Here is a 16,059-nt window from a genome sequence, read left to right on the forward strand (position 1 = left end):
ACACTAGGCTCAACTGGACTTATTATATCATTTTCTTCATCTAACTCTTCAGAAAAATGCCTTCTATGAAGAATATAAGTGTCAATTAAATCTTCACTATTAGCAAGAGATGAGAAACTATAACTGTCACAGTCGATACTAGTTTGGGCTGAGAGATCAATATCGGTACTGTGAAAATCAATAGAGTCTTGAGACATTGGTGAAGCTAGATCAGGTTCTACGTGTTTTTCTGGTGAGTTTTGATTGGATGACAAACCAACACTTACAGATATACGAGATCCTGCAGGAACTTCTTCGTTCAGTTCAATGATAAAAGTTTTTTCTTTAGCATCCCCTTCTGCAAGTCTTCTCTTTTCTTCTTGAACAGACGCAATCAAGTTTTCAATTTCTCGCTGAGTTTCAGCTTGTAGATCATGTTCTTGATCAGTAAATGTCTTAGTATTAATGCTGCTTTGATTTTCTACCATTTTACCATTACTTTCATTTGATGATTCTTCTTTCCCAAGTTCTGGTGAAAAAACGACCTTTTTAGAGTCCCTACCAAGTGAGGAGTAGAGTTTTTCTCTATAAGTATCTGGAACATTTTCTATATTATACAATTGAGAATTAAGCTTATCAATTCTATTTTCTACCTGGTTAAATGTATACATATGAGAAGGTAAACCACCACCAGTTAGTGAAAGATCAGATATGTCACTAGGATTTTGATTGGATGACAAGTTTTGATTATGTATAACTATAGCGTTAGTAATGACTAAGTTAGAATGAGCACCTCTTTCTTCCTCACCTCCGCTGACAAGATATGCCTTTGTGTCAATTGTACCATCTGGTGTTGAGCTGTGTTCTGGTTTTGGTGATCCAAGGGAACGGCTACCAGATAGTGAACTTCCAGCACTATGTACATCTACCACTTCAGTTCTGTCGTGGGGTGTGTCTGCCCCTGTACTTAAGATATGTGACCCACTGGATGCTGTACTGTTGTGGGTATCAGTAGAATTGTTCAGAGTCATTTTGGCAGAAATTTTAGGAGTGACACTTGTACTACGACTTGCTTGAGAGATACGACCACTGGTGGACCTAAAAAATAAAAGTATAAAATAAATGAAGAATACAGAAATTCAAAGTGCAGTAAGTAAATAATTACATGTGACTAACACTACTGTAAATTCAGAAATTATTGTGTGCATTTATTATTGCAATTTTGTCATTTTAGACTTAAATGCAATTTTAATTTTATGATTTTGAGAAAATTTTGTTTAATTCATATGAAATATCTCAAAATGCAATTTTAAATTATTGCATTTACAACTTTTTTCACAATAATAAAAACCTCGCAATGATTTCTGAATTTACAGTATTTCATTTTTTACTTTATTTATACAGTATTTTTTTTTCTTTACATATAATACATTTGAAATCTATAGGAGTAAACATTAATTTATTTCGTCATAGTGTATTCATTGAAATTCCATGCAATCTCCTAATAACCCTGGCCACATGCAATACGCATCAAACAATACTTAGTTCAAAAGGTCACAATCCACAGTATAACATGTTGCAAAACCTTGACAACAAACTCTGACAATTGCCATGTAAAATTAAGTTTTTTTAGTAGAGACTGCTGTGAGCTGTTTTTTTAATTTGATCAAGGGTAACTTAATGATCATTCCTATAAAATTAGTATAAGAAAGACTTTATAGTTCCAAGGGAAAGAAATTTTAGAATTGACCAACAATATTCAATAATTCCAAATTGTTGACAGCTTTTCATCCCCTGTATGGGGTACTGCATCTTTTTATCCTGTGTATGGGGCACTGCATCTTTTTATCCTGTGTATGGGGCACTGCATCTTGTTATCCTGTGTATGGGGCACTGCATCTTTTTATCCTGAGTATGGGGTACTGAATCTTGTTATCCTGTGTAGGGGGCACTGCATCTTGTAATCCTGTGTATTGGGCACTGCATCTTGTAATCCTGTGTAGGGGGCACTGCATCTTGTAATCCTGTGTATGGGGCACTGCATCTTGTAATCCTGTGTATGGGGCACTGCATCTTGTTATCTTGTGTAGGGGGCACTGCATCTTGTGATCCTGTGTATGGGGCACTGCATCTTTTTATCCCGAGTATGGGGTACTGAATCTTGTTATCCTGTGTATGGGGCACTGCATCTTTATGGGGCACTGCATCTTTTTATCCTGTGTATGGGGCACTGAATCTTGTTATCCTGTGTATGGGGCACTGCATCTTTTATGCTCTGTATTGCATACTGAATATTTGTGATACTGAAACATTTTATCATGTATATGGATAACTGAATTGGTTTATCTTGTGTGTGGGATACTGAATCTTTTAATCCTGTGTATTGCATACTGAATATTTTTATCCTGATAATGAGATAACAATTTTTTTAAATGGCAATGAATGCAAAATTTCCAAGCATTATTGTGCTTCAATTTGGTGTTGAATTGCAATGGAGAAAATGAAAATGTGAAAACATAATTAAAGATGGATGCAAATAGATAGCAACAAATCATACTGGCTTCATCAGCAAAGTAAGTTATTCTTCTACTGACTGAACAAAGAAATCTCATATAAAAGCCTAGTAAACTTGGAATTTTAAAATAATTTTTTTTCTAAGAAATTTAAGCAGCGCATACATAACAAAAGCTATAAGGATATCATTTCAGATAGCATGATATAATCCTATTCAAACATTAAAGCAACACATTACAATGATGCTAAAAAGCCCATGAGAGAACATAGAGAAGGAAAACTTCTGTAATTGTTCTTCCCACCTTTTATCAAGTTCGTCATAAGAAATACACATCAACATCATTACAGTTAACACCACAGAATCATTGGTTTTTTGACATTTTATATCACACTCAGATAGTTAAACACTTCAAGCAAGACACTTTAGACTGGACAATTTTATACCGTGTTAATTTTATATTGCAATTAATTAAGTATCTCTTTTCAAGATAATCATTCAAATTTTAAGAATTGTGTTCATATCTTTCTTTTTGGCTTTAGACTTTTTGATATAGTTCAAGATCCTGTTTTCTTACGCTGTTTATGTCACTGCGGTATGCAAACTATTCAGCAAGTTAACCAATTTCACGACAAAGGTAAAATACAGACTTTTATAGGGTTCTGCTGATAAGTAAGTTAAATAACCTTAGCATTCTAGTATTTAGATTGAATTATTAAATGTCAGGTGTAACACAAAAGGCTTCTCTAAATTTTGTGCCTGGAATCAAAATTATTTTTTTACTACAGAAATAGCAGTTTTCATAGAAACAGGGAAACAAACTGTACTGTTGAAGGCTGTACCTTGACCTATGATGGTTTACTTTTTATAAATTGTTACTTGGATGGAGAGTTGTCTCATTGGCACTCACACCACATCTTCCTATATCTTGTTATTTCAATTTCCAGCAACATCATTTATCAGATTAAGGAGTATGTGTATAACTGAAACAAACTTAATGTGCTTCGTCTTCATGCACTTTAAATCAAACAAAAACAAAGCTATCAACAGAAGCACATGCAATTAACAATCATATCATGCAAACTCAAAACAATTTTAATTTTTAACTCCATAACATGCTAAAGAGAGTTATTGAAATTTGTCTTTTCCACAACAACTAGAAACTTACTTTCTTTTAATCCTAATATTTGCAAAAGGTTGAAAAAATAGTGCATTCAATAAAAACCATGCTTAAAAGATATCATAGTCTCTACAAATAAATAAATATTTGTGGGAAAATATATGATCTTTATATATTAATGAATTACATATAAATTATCAAATACACCCTGAAAAAACCTTTTGATTTATCACTGGTTAATAGATTTGAGACTAGGTCTTTTAGATTTGAACATGGTAGCAAATAAGGCTTGTTGAGACAAGAAGATATGTTAACAACACCATGGTTGGTTTAGTTCTTTAATAATCTGAATTACCTCCCCTTTCAGTAAGTAAGTAAGTAAGTAAGTAAATTTTATTTAGAGTCGGCATATATATACATTTTAACAGAGAAAACATGAGCTCTGGTGAGCTCTTTAACGGACTATTTAGAGCATTTCTATCAAACTTTTATCAAACCATAAAATTCTGTATTGGTAAAAATGTTGTTCTTTGTAAAGAAAAAGAATTACAGGTCCAACATAGAAATGCATTGCTTCATCAAATTTTTCTAATTGCATTAAAAATTTGAACTTTACTTAACATTTGTAGTCATGTATGGGCCCCACTACCATGCTACCTAATAAGGAACTTTTTGACATAAAATCAGTATGACTGTATCAAGTCTGACAGATAATATAACAAAACACTTTACCCAAGAAGTTTAAGGAATGCATGCATAGAAATATCTACAGAAGACATGCCTTTATATATAATATCCTAATTACTATACAATGACAGAAAAGGTGACTAGTAATTATATAAATTACAAACCTTTGAAATGATGGACTCTTGACACAAGTTTCTCTGACATATGTCATCAACTGTTTCTGTGTTCTACCACTATATCTGAAATACACAAGAAGGCACACATTGAAATGCCTCACCATATTACTCACAGTAAATCAGAACTGACCTGAGCAAAAAACTTTATGTAGATTGCAGAACAGTGAAAATGATGCCAAGAACAGGTGACTCCTTCCAGACAGTTACATATACACTTACCAAAATATCAAACTATTACTCATAGAAACTGAGATTAACAAAGGTGGTTTGGGTTGAAAATAATATTTCCACACCTTTTCAAAACCAGATTTAAGACCTGCTTGTTTAATATTTATCTAAAATGTGTACTAAGTAAATGCTGACTTAGTGACAGAGATAAAACATGCATTCAAAACATGTTTTATATATACAGTCTAATCAAATGAAATTATTTGATTACTCCCCCTACAATATTTCACAATCATGATCTTAAAATTCCACAAAATAACTGTATCCTCAGTAAGAATATCACTTCATATACAAGAACTCTGTACTATATTTCTGATTTTTGTACTATGTTTAATTTTTAGTTAAATGTTACCTAAAAGAGGATCCTCTACTGACTAGCTTGGTTTTATTTCGTGGTATTTTCTTGATCATGTGACAGCGAAAAAATGCATGGTGCTCTATACACTGCTTCCAGAAGTTCTTGCTTTCATCTCGACTTTCAAAGAAAAATTCTACTGTGTCTTTATAATAGCCCTATAATAAAATTCAAAACAATATTATTATATTATAAATGGATTGTCTCACTACCAAAGCTGAAATGGCGGAGGTTCTCTCTGGGCACTTTGCTTCCCCCCACCAATAAAAGCACATCATTAAAAAGCCACCAGTGCTGGAAATGGTGTTAAATACCAATCAAGAAAGAAATAGAGAAAGGAACAAACCATCAGTCAAAAGGCAAGGGGTAATCATGTGATACATTCATCAAACTCTAATAGGAGTTTTGCCAGTAATTCATCACATTTTACAGTGAGATGTCCAGAAGATAATTGAGAAGCATGAACATATAATAATGTTGAATTATCACAATATAAACAGTGCCAAAATTTCAAAGTTTTATATTTAAATTATGCAGGTCCAAGATCACAGTAATTTCGTAGTGCAGCATTTCTTTTAGACAATAAATGAAATTTTAAAAAATCCCACCTGCGCTTTCTCAATAATATTTTGACAGTGTGTTGTGCCACTTTTGGGACAAATTATATCAAAATTATAGAAAACTTCATCAGCTCTAACTCAAAATATGGACAATTTTATATTAAATATCAAAAAACTTGAAATCTTTTGACAGCTTCCGAAGTGCTAATTTTTAACCTTTTTCAGCTGGACCAAATCACTACTATACTTTAAAATTCATGACCTATATTTTTTTACAGTGTCATTTCAACCCCCCCCCCCTTCTTGCTATGTGAGGCATAAAACATAGAGAAATAAATTTGGAAGGCATAAAAAAAAATATTGGCAAGTAACACACTGTCCACACTAGGGACTATATTTGTGGACAACGAAAAATCAAGGGACGACAATTGTGGTCTCGGACCTGCATGAATACTTTTAATACCAATCCTGGGATAATGTTGAGTGCAATGCAAAGAATACATATTGAAGCCTTGTGCTACAGTAACAGATGCTTAACTATCTTGTAGAATAATCAAATTTTGATGGAAATATTATCTATAAAATAGTTGTTTTGACTGAAAATTTAAAATTGAGAAAATATTTCCAAATATCAAACACATGAATGACTCTAGCAAAGCTGGAATGATTCAGACTGGCCAGGCACATAAAAAGTAAGAAAGACATCTTTATGCAGCCATTAAATTGATGAAACACAGAATAATGTGTAACTTCTGAAAGAGGCCACATCAAAGTACTTCTGCAGAATTTAAAAAGCACATCATACGTACTAGTATTCAAATAATTGTAATCATTGATTTAATTGTATTCAAATAATTGTAATCATTTTGTAGTCATTTGTACCAAATATTACTTGTGATTATTCTGCCTGTAATGGGCGTCTTTAATTGACAATAAAATATATTTGAATTTTAACTCCAATGAAAATAAGAGTGCACATACTGAAATGTCTCGCCCGTTTTACTTATTACTGAATTAATGTTTAAGTCTGTAATATGAAGGTGTATTACAAGTACACATAAATTAATCATTATCAATGATCCATGAAAATGATGTCAAGGTCAAATGAATATTTTGGCCACCCATCATCATTAATCCCATTTTGCAACTTTCATCATAGGAGAGACAAAACTCTAAACAAAAATCATGATTTTCTCTGGAATAGCATCTTTGAAATTAATATTTCCAGAAGTTGCGTTCACTGAAGTACTGAACATTGGATTTTGATTTTAAATGTTTTAGCACAATTCTTAAGTACCACTTTTGGGTTATTTCTTGACAGCCAGTCTTTATAACTATATATACAGGTGGACGAGGCCTTGAGAAAACCATACCCTTCTTTGGGAAAACTGACAATCCTAGTCAATTAAGATTGGAGTCTAGTGCACCTGCACCAGCGGAGTTCAAATCACAACCTCAGTGTTGACTGGCTAGTGATAACAGTAGTTAATACTTAAGACCTCTCGGCCACCAAGGCCCCTATTGAACATTGGATGACCGATGGTTATGATGGATGATGAATAAATGACAGGTCATAATATGATACCTGCCAGACAGATATGTACATTTCGGCTTTTGTTGGAATGTGTTTTTCAAGGTATTCATCAGTAACATTATTTTTTGTTATGTGTGCAAAAATATAAATGGTTTTCTACTTATATATATTTCTCATGACAAAACATTTTCATATTATTTATCTATGTTCTTAAAAAATATTTTCATGAGTATTCATTGAAGAAATGAATTTGTAAAAAGCGATAAGAAATGTTATTTTGCACTCTATAATATCCTAGTATTTATACCAAATACTTCGGTTCAATATCAGTCAAAATCGCAAGGGACATGCAATTTCTTTAACAACATAACACCGGCATGACCTCTCAAAGTTATATATGATGAAAAACAAAACTAACTTAATCAAGTTAAGCTTTGATCCCAGTTATTTTAGTTTTACAGAGAACAAGATTTCTGGAATAAGCAATGCCTTAAAATAGTCAAACTTTAGATATGGATAACCTCCAATAAAAAAAGCAACATCCAAACAGACACATACTGAAGCTAAAATGCAAAAGCACAGGACTTGTAAACTGCTTTAAAGTAATTTGACAAATTCAAGGGAGATAAATAATATATCAATGTTCAGAAACTTTTAAAATAGAGGACGCAAAACATAAGACAAAGCCAACACAATGCTTTAGGTGAGCTCATTCTGATCATGCACTATCAATACTACATAAAGTCAATCACTGCAATGGACAACAAAAATTATAACAACAATCATGCATGTCCAATAGTCTTGCAAAATTTTGATAAAAGTTATTTACAAAATAGAAATACTGTTTTTGGGAAATTGTTAATTCTTGGATATTGTGATAGATTTGGACTGATTATTTTTGTTTTTAATTATAAGTAATTTTGTATATTTTTTTGTGTTATGTTTACTATAATTCATGAAAGCATGTTCTAAATTATTCTAATTTGGTCCACCAATAAATAAAATATATACATCTATGTATGGGATAACACTATGAATTATATGAATTTCTATAAAAAAAAAAATATTTCAAAATACAACATATATGAATTGTTCAAGTTATGTGATATTTGCTTGGCTGAATTGCTATCTCTAAACCATGTCCCTTTGTTATACATAATGAGAGAGGGTTTGACAAAAACAAAAGCCAAGCTTATCTTTACTGTTCTCACCTTAGCTTTTCCTGGCTGAAAACAAAAAGCAGATATCTGAAATAAAATCTATTCCATCTTTTTTCAATCCATGTCACTTTAAAGAACAAATTTATTTTCCCCATTACTGTGGGTCTCATTGGGATCTAAGCGTGACACGGAATTACGTTGTTTTGTAAGCGTGATACGTGAAAGTCAAATTATTGTGCTGTGAAAACGAGAAATGAAGTCTAGCAGGACACGGGAAATTACAAATTATGAGAATTTCTTACGTTCATAGTGTAAGCATATATGGGAAACTGACAAAACAGTAAGCGGGATCCGGGATCAGAAACCCTGCCCCCAATGAGATCCCCTTTACTTTACAATGCAAGGAGGATTTTGGCTATGAAAAAAATTAATTGAACTTCATTAAAATATATCTGAACATCATAAACCCCTTTTCATAATTATCTTTATCTGGCTATTCTTCTCAACATTTTGAAAATTAAAATCAGTTTAATAACTTCCACAGACCTGTGGTTTCATTCGATTGACATGGTCTAGTGTTATGAAAACCAAGCAGTGATTTTTTTTTTTATAAATGTGCATATGTGAAAACCATCAAGTAAATACATTATAAAACATCACAACTGCATATCAATGTGAAACAAAGCAATAAACAGTATACCAAAGGTGTCAACTCTCAGTGTGAAACAACCCAAAACACAGTACACCAAGGTGTCAACTTTACAAGTTTAAGAGGGAATCTTCTGAGATATTTTCTAAATCTCCTTCTGCAGACATTTCTCTGTTAGGGCATCAAAATAACTTATTTGGAGAAAAAAAGTCTTCCAATATTCTACTTATTTGACTCTTTTAAAACAGTTGTGTGAACCATAAAAAGTCAAATTTGTGTTAAAACATTGTTGTTTACATAATATAGAGCAATCTTATATATTGTTTTCTGGAATAAATTCTATGAATCATTGGATCATTTAAAATGTTGTACCATAAGAATTTCTTGAACTTTAAAATTTCACAAATCATCAGTGAAAACATGGAGAGTTTCGAAGCTAAATTCCTCAATAACAAATTTCCTTTGAAGCAGAGGTCCCACTTTGAAAGCTTGAAAAGTTGACACCTACGTATGATAAAAACTTTTCAAAAGTGCATTTGTTCAAATCCATCATAATCCAATTAAAGTGACCATAGGATAAATCAGTCATATTTAATTCTTCATTGACTTACATAGGTATCTGGATGAAGCTTAATTAGAAATTTCTTCCTTTTAAAGCTTAGTTTCCTTATCTTTGCCCAGGAAAATGTGTTGATTTTAGTATTATTCTGGAACACTAAAATGCCCATGTGCGCTACAGCAAGGTAAAGAGCTACACCTTCATGGTCCTGAAAATAACATGTTTGTTTTTAAAAATAATATATATAGCTGTATAGTGTATTTCTTCTTCCTTGGTAAATAAATGAACATAGTCAGTTTTAATAAATCAAGAAATGATAATAAAGGTAAAAGTTACCAGCTACCTAGAACTGACAGTCAAAAGAAAGTAACCTACAGCTACCTAGAAACTTTTCATACATGTAATATCATTTTATAAGTGCAATTAATTTTTTTTCTTAACAAAATGTATATGTCCTTCTGATGATTCCCCTCTCTTTTGAATTATCTTTTCAAAACCTTCATGTTTTTAACTCTTGCATGCTTGTAAGTTTTGGCGAAGCTGTAGTTTTGATTTCCCCCCTTATTTTCAATTTTATTCGTTTAACATTTACTCTGACTAGATACAGCATTTATTTCTGTATCTATGCATTACTACTAATGAAAATAACACTTAATAAACATAATGGGTCTGAAGACCAGTTTGTGACTAACCTTGGAAGCATTCAGTCTGATACCATATGTTTCTACCTTCCTGGCAACATCTACTAGGCTAGCTTCTGCTTCTGCAGGTGTTTCCCCTCTAAAATATATCAATGTTAATCATAGTCATTTACAAATCTTAATTTATGGCTCTGCTTCAGAGCTAGTTTAACTCTTCTTAGAAGTTATCAGTGTTATGCATTTTATTCAAACAACTTAGAAGCACAGAAGCAAAATTTTTATGAAGAACCAATAATGCATACCAAAACCAAAACCCCATTTATTTTAACAGTAAGATGGCTTAAATATTTTTATGTACATATGCACTAAGTTTTTGACCCTGAATTTCACTATACTGTTATCTTCCTTGCACATTACAAACCTTGAAGAAGGGGTGAATAATCATGCTTAGTTTCATTACCATGGCTTTGAATGTTAGATAGCAGAATATTTTTTTTGTAATTATACACAGGGGTGACTAAGATATTAATTGTGGCTTTTATTTGTATGGTTTTCTTCTAAAAGTTGTAAAAGATCATGCCAAGCTACATTACCTAACTTCACTGGATTAGAAAGTTAGAAACCTTACACAATTTGTGGCAGAAAGACTCACAACAAACTCATTACAATAGGTCTTTTGCCATGAACATTTAATTACAAGTAAATAAGTGAAATATTTTGTAAAAATATTTTGTAAGCATCCGATTTATTAATGAATCTTCAGTCTACCTTCAGATTTATTCCGAAACACATTTTATAAAATTCAGCAATTTTTCCATCTGTTATAAAGGGGATATAACTTAAGAACTGCTCAAGTGACACCACCAAAATTCAAAATTCACCTGTATTTTGTGGTATAAACATTGTGTATACTTTTAATAACATTTGGTTGAGGCAATCTAAAGTTACAGATATGAACAAACAATTAAGCAATTTTCCGATTTGTAAATGGGCATAACTCTAGAACTGTTTAAGTGACGCCATCAAAGTTCAAATTTGATCTGTGTTTTGTGGTAATGAGCATTGTGTATAACTTTCAAAATGTTCGGTTGAGGCAAATTTAAGTTGTATTAACTTCCCAACTTTGGGATGTGAGTACATACATACAGACAGACAAGGGTAAAACTTAATGCCCCCTCTACTACAGCAGGGGCATAATAAAATATTTGTTTGTACATCAGTTATATTTTGGAGGAATTGGTGGTAGATGCAGTTTTTGTACTTTCCTGTATTATGGCCTTTATGGGTGATTCCTGTTATGTTTTTATGTATGATTTGCATTACACACGTGTATAGAAACTTACATGTGTTGTTTATGATATTCCATAACTTTCTTCAGTAGATCTTCAGACTGCCTTGGGATAAATTGAGGCATACTCATCAAATATGTATGGTCAATGTATTCTTCAATGATATAATCTCCCAACTCAGCTAAATAAACAAGATATTGTACATAAACAGAGGCATACTCATCAAATAGGTATGGTCAATGTATTCCTCAATGATATAATCTCCCAACTCAGCTAAAAGTAACCAAATAGTGTTTATAAATCTCCTGATCTCTTAACATTTATACACAATTAACATCATATTGCATGTCCTTTACCTTCAAACATTTGAAATTATTTGATGTTTTACAATTTTTGGGGAACTTTTATAATTGAGTTACACTGGTTGAAACCTAATTTTGTTAGTCCTGGAAAAGAGAAATACTATTCAACAACAACAAGCTTCAGACCTAATGGTATATTTTCCCCTTTAAACATGGAAATAAAACTTTGATTGCACATTTCATTTACAGTTGGTAAAGTAAACTAGAGGCTCTCAAGAGCCTGTGTCGCTCACCTTGGTCTATGTGCATATTAAACAAGGACACAGATGGATTCATGACAAAATTGTGTTTTGGTGATGGTGATGTGTTTGTAGATCTTACTTTACTGAACATTCTTGCTTCTTACAGTTATCTCAATTTATAATGAACTTGGGCCATTAGTTACAGAGGAAAATATTTTGTTAAAATTTACAAAAATTTAAAAAATTTACAAAATTATTAAAAATTGACTATAAAGGGCAATAACTCCTTAAGGGGTCAACTGACCTTTTTGACCTTTTTGATCATGTTGACTTGATTGTGGATCTTACTTTGCTGAACATTATTGCTGAAAAATTTCAGCAGATAGATCTTGACTTGCAAAGCAAATTAACCCCATGTCTGAATTGCTCTTAATGCTTTGGTTTCAGAGTTATAAGCCAAAATCTACATTTTACCCCTATATTCTATATTTAGCCATGGCGGCCATCTTGGTTGGTTGGCAGGGTCACCGCATGCATTCTTTAAACTAGATACCTCAATGATAATTATGGCCAAGTATGGTTAAATTTTGACCAGTAGTTTTAGAGAAGATTTTTGTAAAAGATTAGAAAAAATTACGAAAAATTGGTAAAAAATTACTATAAAGGGCAATAACTTCATTTTAGTCATATTACCTTATTTGTAGATCTTACTTTGCTGAACATTATTGCTGTTTACAGTTGATCTCTATATATAATAATATTCAAGATAATAACCAACCAGATGCTTTATATGACCGCAGAGGTTGAACCCTGAACGATTGGGGCAAGTATGAACACAACATTCAAGCTGGATTCAGCTCTAAATTTGGATTGTGATTAAATAGTTGACACAGCATAGGTTTCTGACACAGAATGAATGTGGTCTAATGAACTTAAAATATTTTTTTGTCTTTGAGCAATTCACTATGTTGTTGAATATTAATCCTCTCAAAAAAATGTTTGAAGAAATTTTCTTTTTATTTATGAAATCTGAAATGGGAAAAATATACCCCCCTACCCCCCCCCCCCCCCCCCTTTTTTTCACATCCCCCTTTCCCTTTTCCAAAACTGATGAAATCAAACAAAGTTTAATTTTGGACCCCGATTTGGACCAACTTGAAAACTGGGCCAATAATCAAAAATCTAAGTACATTTTTAGATTCAGCATATCAAAGAACCACAAGGATTCAATTTTTGTTAAATTCAAACTGAGTTTAATTTTGGACCCTTTGGACCTTAATGTAGACCAATTTGAAAACGGGACCAAAAATTAAGAATCTACATACACACTGACAGTTAGATTCGGCATATCAAAGAACTCCAATTATTCAACTTTTGATGAAATCAATCAAAGTTTAATTTTGAACCCTTTGGGCCCCTTATTCCTAAACTGTTGGGACCAAAACTCCCAAAATCAAACCCAACCTTCCTTTTATGGTCATAAACCTTGTGTTAAAATTTCATAAATTTCTATTTACTTAAACTAAAGTTATAGTGCGAAAACAAAAAAAATGCTTATTTGGGCCCTTTTTGGCCCCTAATTCCTAAAATGTTGGGACCGAAACTCCCAAAATCAATCCCAACCTTCCTTTTGTGGTCATAAACCTTGTGTTAAAATTTCATAGATTTCTACTCACTTTTACTAAAGTTAGAGTGCGAAACTAAAAGTATTCGGACGACGATGACGATGACGACAACAAGGACGCAGACGATGACGCCAATGTGATACAAATATACGACCAAAAAATTTTCAATTTTTGCGGTCATATAAAAACAGTATAATTTCCTTAAAATTGCCAATTCAGGGGCAGTAACCCAACAACCCGTTGTCGGATTTGTCTGAAAATTTAAGGGCAGATAAATCTTTACCTGATAAACAATTTAACCCCCATTTCAGATTTGCTCTAAATGATTTGGTTTCAGAGTTATAAGCCAAAATCTACATTTTACCCCAATGTTCTATTTTTAGCCATGGCGGCCAAGTTTGGTTTAATTTGGCCAAGTAGTTTCAGAGAAGACGATTTTTGTAAAAGCTAACGCCGGAGGAAGACGACGACGATGATGACGCCGGACGCAAAGTGATGAGAAGAGCATATGACACGGGAGTACGATCGGAACAGCCAAAACAATATATTGATAATTTACCAGAGGTGTGCACTCAAAGCGTTTGAAGGGCGTCATGTTAGCTTTGTGTACTGTTAATGAAAATTATTTCAGATTGACTTTTTCTTTGTGTTTTCTCAGAACTTATGCATATTAATTGCATTAAATTGACATATTGTACATTTCATACTTTGTGTTATATCTAACATGTCCTTTTTTTTTTTTTTTTTTTTTTGGAGACCTTCACTAAAAATCCTTTTTAAGGCTGACTGTGAAGTAAGAATTTATTCACCTTGAACAATATAGGAGGCTAGAAGTGCTGCAGTGTTCTCGCTACAAACCATTCGACCAATAGATAAATCTTTCTTTACTTGTAATGCAAATAAGTACCTGTAAAAAAAAAACACCTTAAAATTTGTGGTCGTATAAAAAATAGCAATAAATAATATTTTACTGGTATGTTGCTTTCTTAATATATATATACTTCACCTGAAAGTTTTTCTTAATAAGACATCCAACATCACTATTGTTATATTAAACAGTCACAATACATTTATGTGAAGTGCACTTATCTCATTCAGCTGTTCTATAAAAAATTATTTAGTTTTTTGTAATTCATTCGACTTGTATGTTGTGGTATAACATTGGATAGCCATGCTACATATATTACACACTGTACTGATTTTTGTGTTCTATGCAGTATTTTCATTTTTTGTAATCTTTATTTGACCATGGTGTTAGCTTCTTGTCTTATGTCAGACCTTCATGTATGCACATTTTTAATTCCACAGATCAAGATAAAAGGGGGGGACAACAAAAGTTAAACCCCTCCAAATCTTCATGTGCTTGCTTTGTCAGAAGTTGTGTTTAGGTATATCTTCCTATGTTTTTATCATTTAAATAATTTGAAGTGGAAGCTATATTGCTACTAAATTTTACCAACTTTGCTGGTACAATGATTAGTTTGTAAATATTGTATTTAGACTAATTGTGGAACATTATATGTCAGTGATATTGTTTGCCTTAAATTACTGGAGAATAAAGGCTTTTTCCCCTGGAAAAGAATCCCAATTTGAAAAAAAATGGCTTAAAATTATTCCTAAAAAGACAACATTTTTCCCAAACAGTGCAGTCTCAGTAGTAATTGTGCATAAATACAACCTGAAAAACACTCATTTATACAGTTTTCATGCTTAAAATGACTATATGAGAAGATTTGAGGGTCTATATATGCATTATCACTGACAATAAAGGGTCTTATTTCAAAGCAGGGTTTTACTCTTGAAATGGGGTCTAAAAATTGAAGTTTTAGTCAAATTCATGGATTATAATAAATTTCCCAATTTGATAAAAGTGATGCATATTTTCCCAATAAAAAAGGGTACAGGTTGTTTTGAAAAAAGCCAACAATATCACTGTATGTAAATGTAAACCTCAATGTGTCTTTTTTTTCTGTGTTGTTGGATTGCCATCTCATTTATTCATACCATAAAAAAAATGCTATTAGGACAAGAATAATGAAAAGCAAGTCTAGTATCCACTGGTCATATTCCCTGCACCTTTTTTAGTAGCAACAGGCCTTTCTCCAACCTTTTTATAGTCTTAAGTTTTGCATAGTTTTGACAAACTTAATGGAGGAGACCTTCAAATCTGCACAGGATCTAGGTAATTGGCAATCAAATTCTCTTTTCTAAGCCCTATAGATTTTATGTAGTGGACCATGTATCTTGCCAAATATTTTTACCTTTTGTACGACTCATATTCTTGACTTAATCAAGTTATGTATGGGCTTTGCTCATTGTTGAAGGCTATACAGTGACCTATAGTTGCTAATTTCTGTGACATTTTGGTCTCTTGTGGAGAGTTGTCTCATTGGCAATCATACCACATCTTCTTTTTGTTTTTTTGTATGTAATTTATATTT

At 32.3% G+C, this 16,059-nt stretch overlaps 1 protein-coding gene across 4 annotated transcripts in view; it reads right to left on the reverse strand.

The window, feature by feature from the left end:
• The window catches only part of LOC139514624 (FERM, ARHGEF and pleckstrin domain-containing protein 2-like), a 96,002-nt gene that overhangs the window by 43,442 nt on the left and 36,501 nt on the right, over positions 1-16,059 (reverse strand). The window contains exons 5-12 of one of the 4 annotated variants that reach the window (XM_071304068.1): positions 14,428-14,525; positions 11,504-11,630; positions 10,212-10,299; positions 9,572-9,727; positions 8,363-8,377; positions 5,055-5,215; positions 4,463-4,537; positions 788-1,077 (exon numbers count right to left, since the gene is read on the reverse strand). In XM_071304068.1, the coding sequence (XP_071160169.1) occupies positions 788-1,077; positions 4,463-4,537; positions 5,055-5,215; positions 8,363-8,377; positions 9,572-9,727; positions 10,212-10,299; positions 11,504-11,630; positions 14,428-14,525 (1,010 nt within the window). Of the gene's footprint in view, positions 1-772; positions 1,078-4,462; positions 4,538-5,054; positions 5,216-8,362; positions 8,378-9,571; positions 9,728-10,211; positions 10,300-11,503; positions 11,631-14,427; positions 14,526-16,059 lie in introns of all 4 variants that reach the window. The other 3 variants (XM_071304067.1, XM_071304070.1, XM_071304069.1) reach the window with 3 other exon arrangements.

Source organism: Mytilus edulis, chromosome 3, assembly GCF_963676685.1.
Source record: "Mytilus edulis chromosome 3, xbMytEdul2.2, whole genome shotgun sequence".
Taxonomy (NCBI): Eukaryota; Metazoa; Mollusca; class Bivalvia; order Mytilida; family Mytilidae; genus Mytilus; species Mytilus edulis.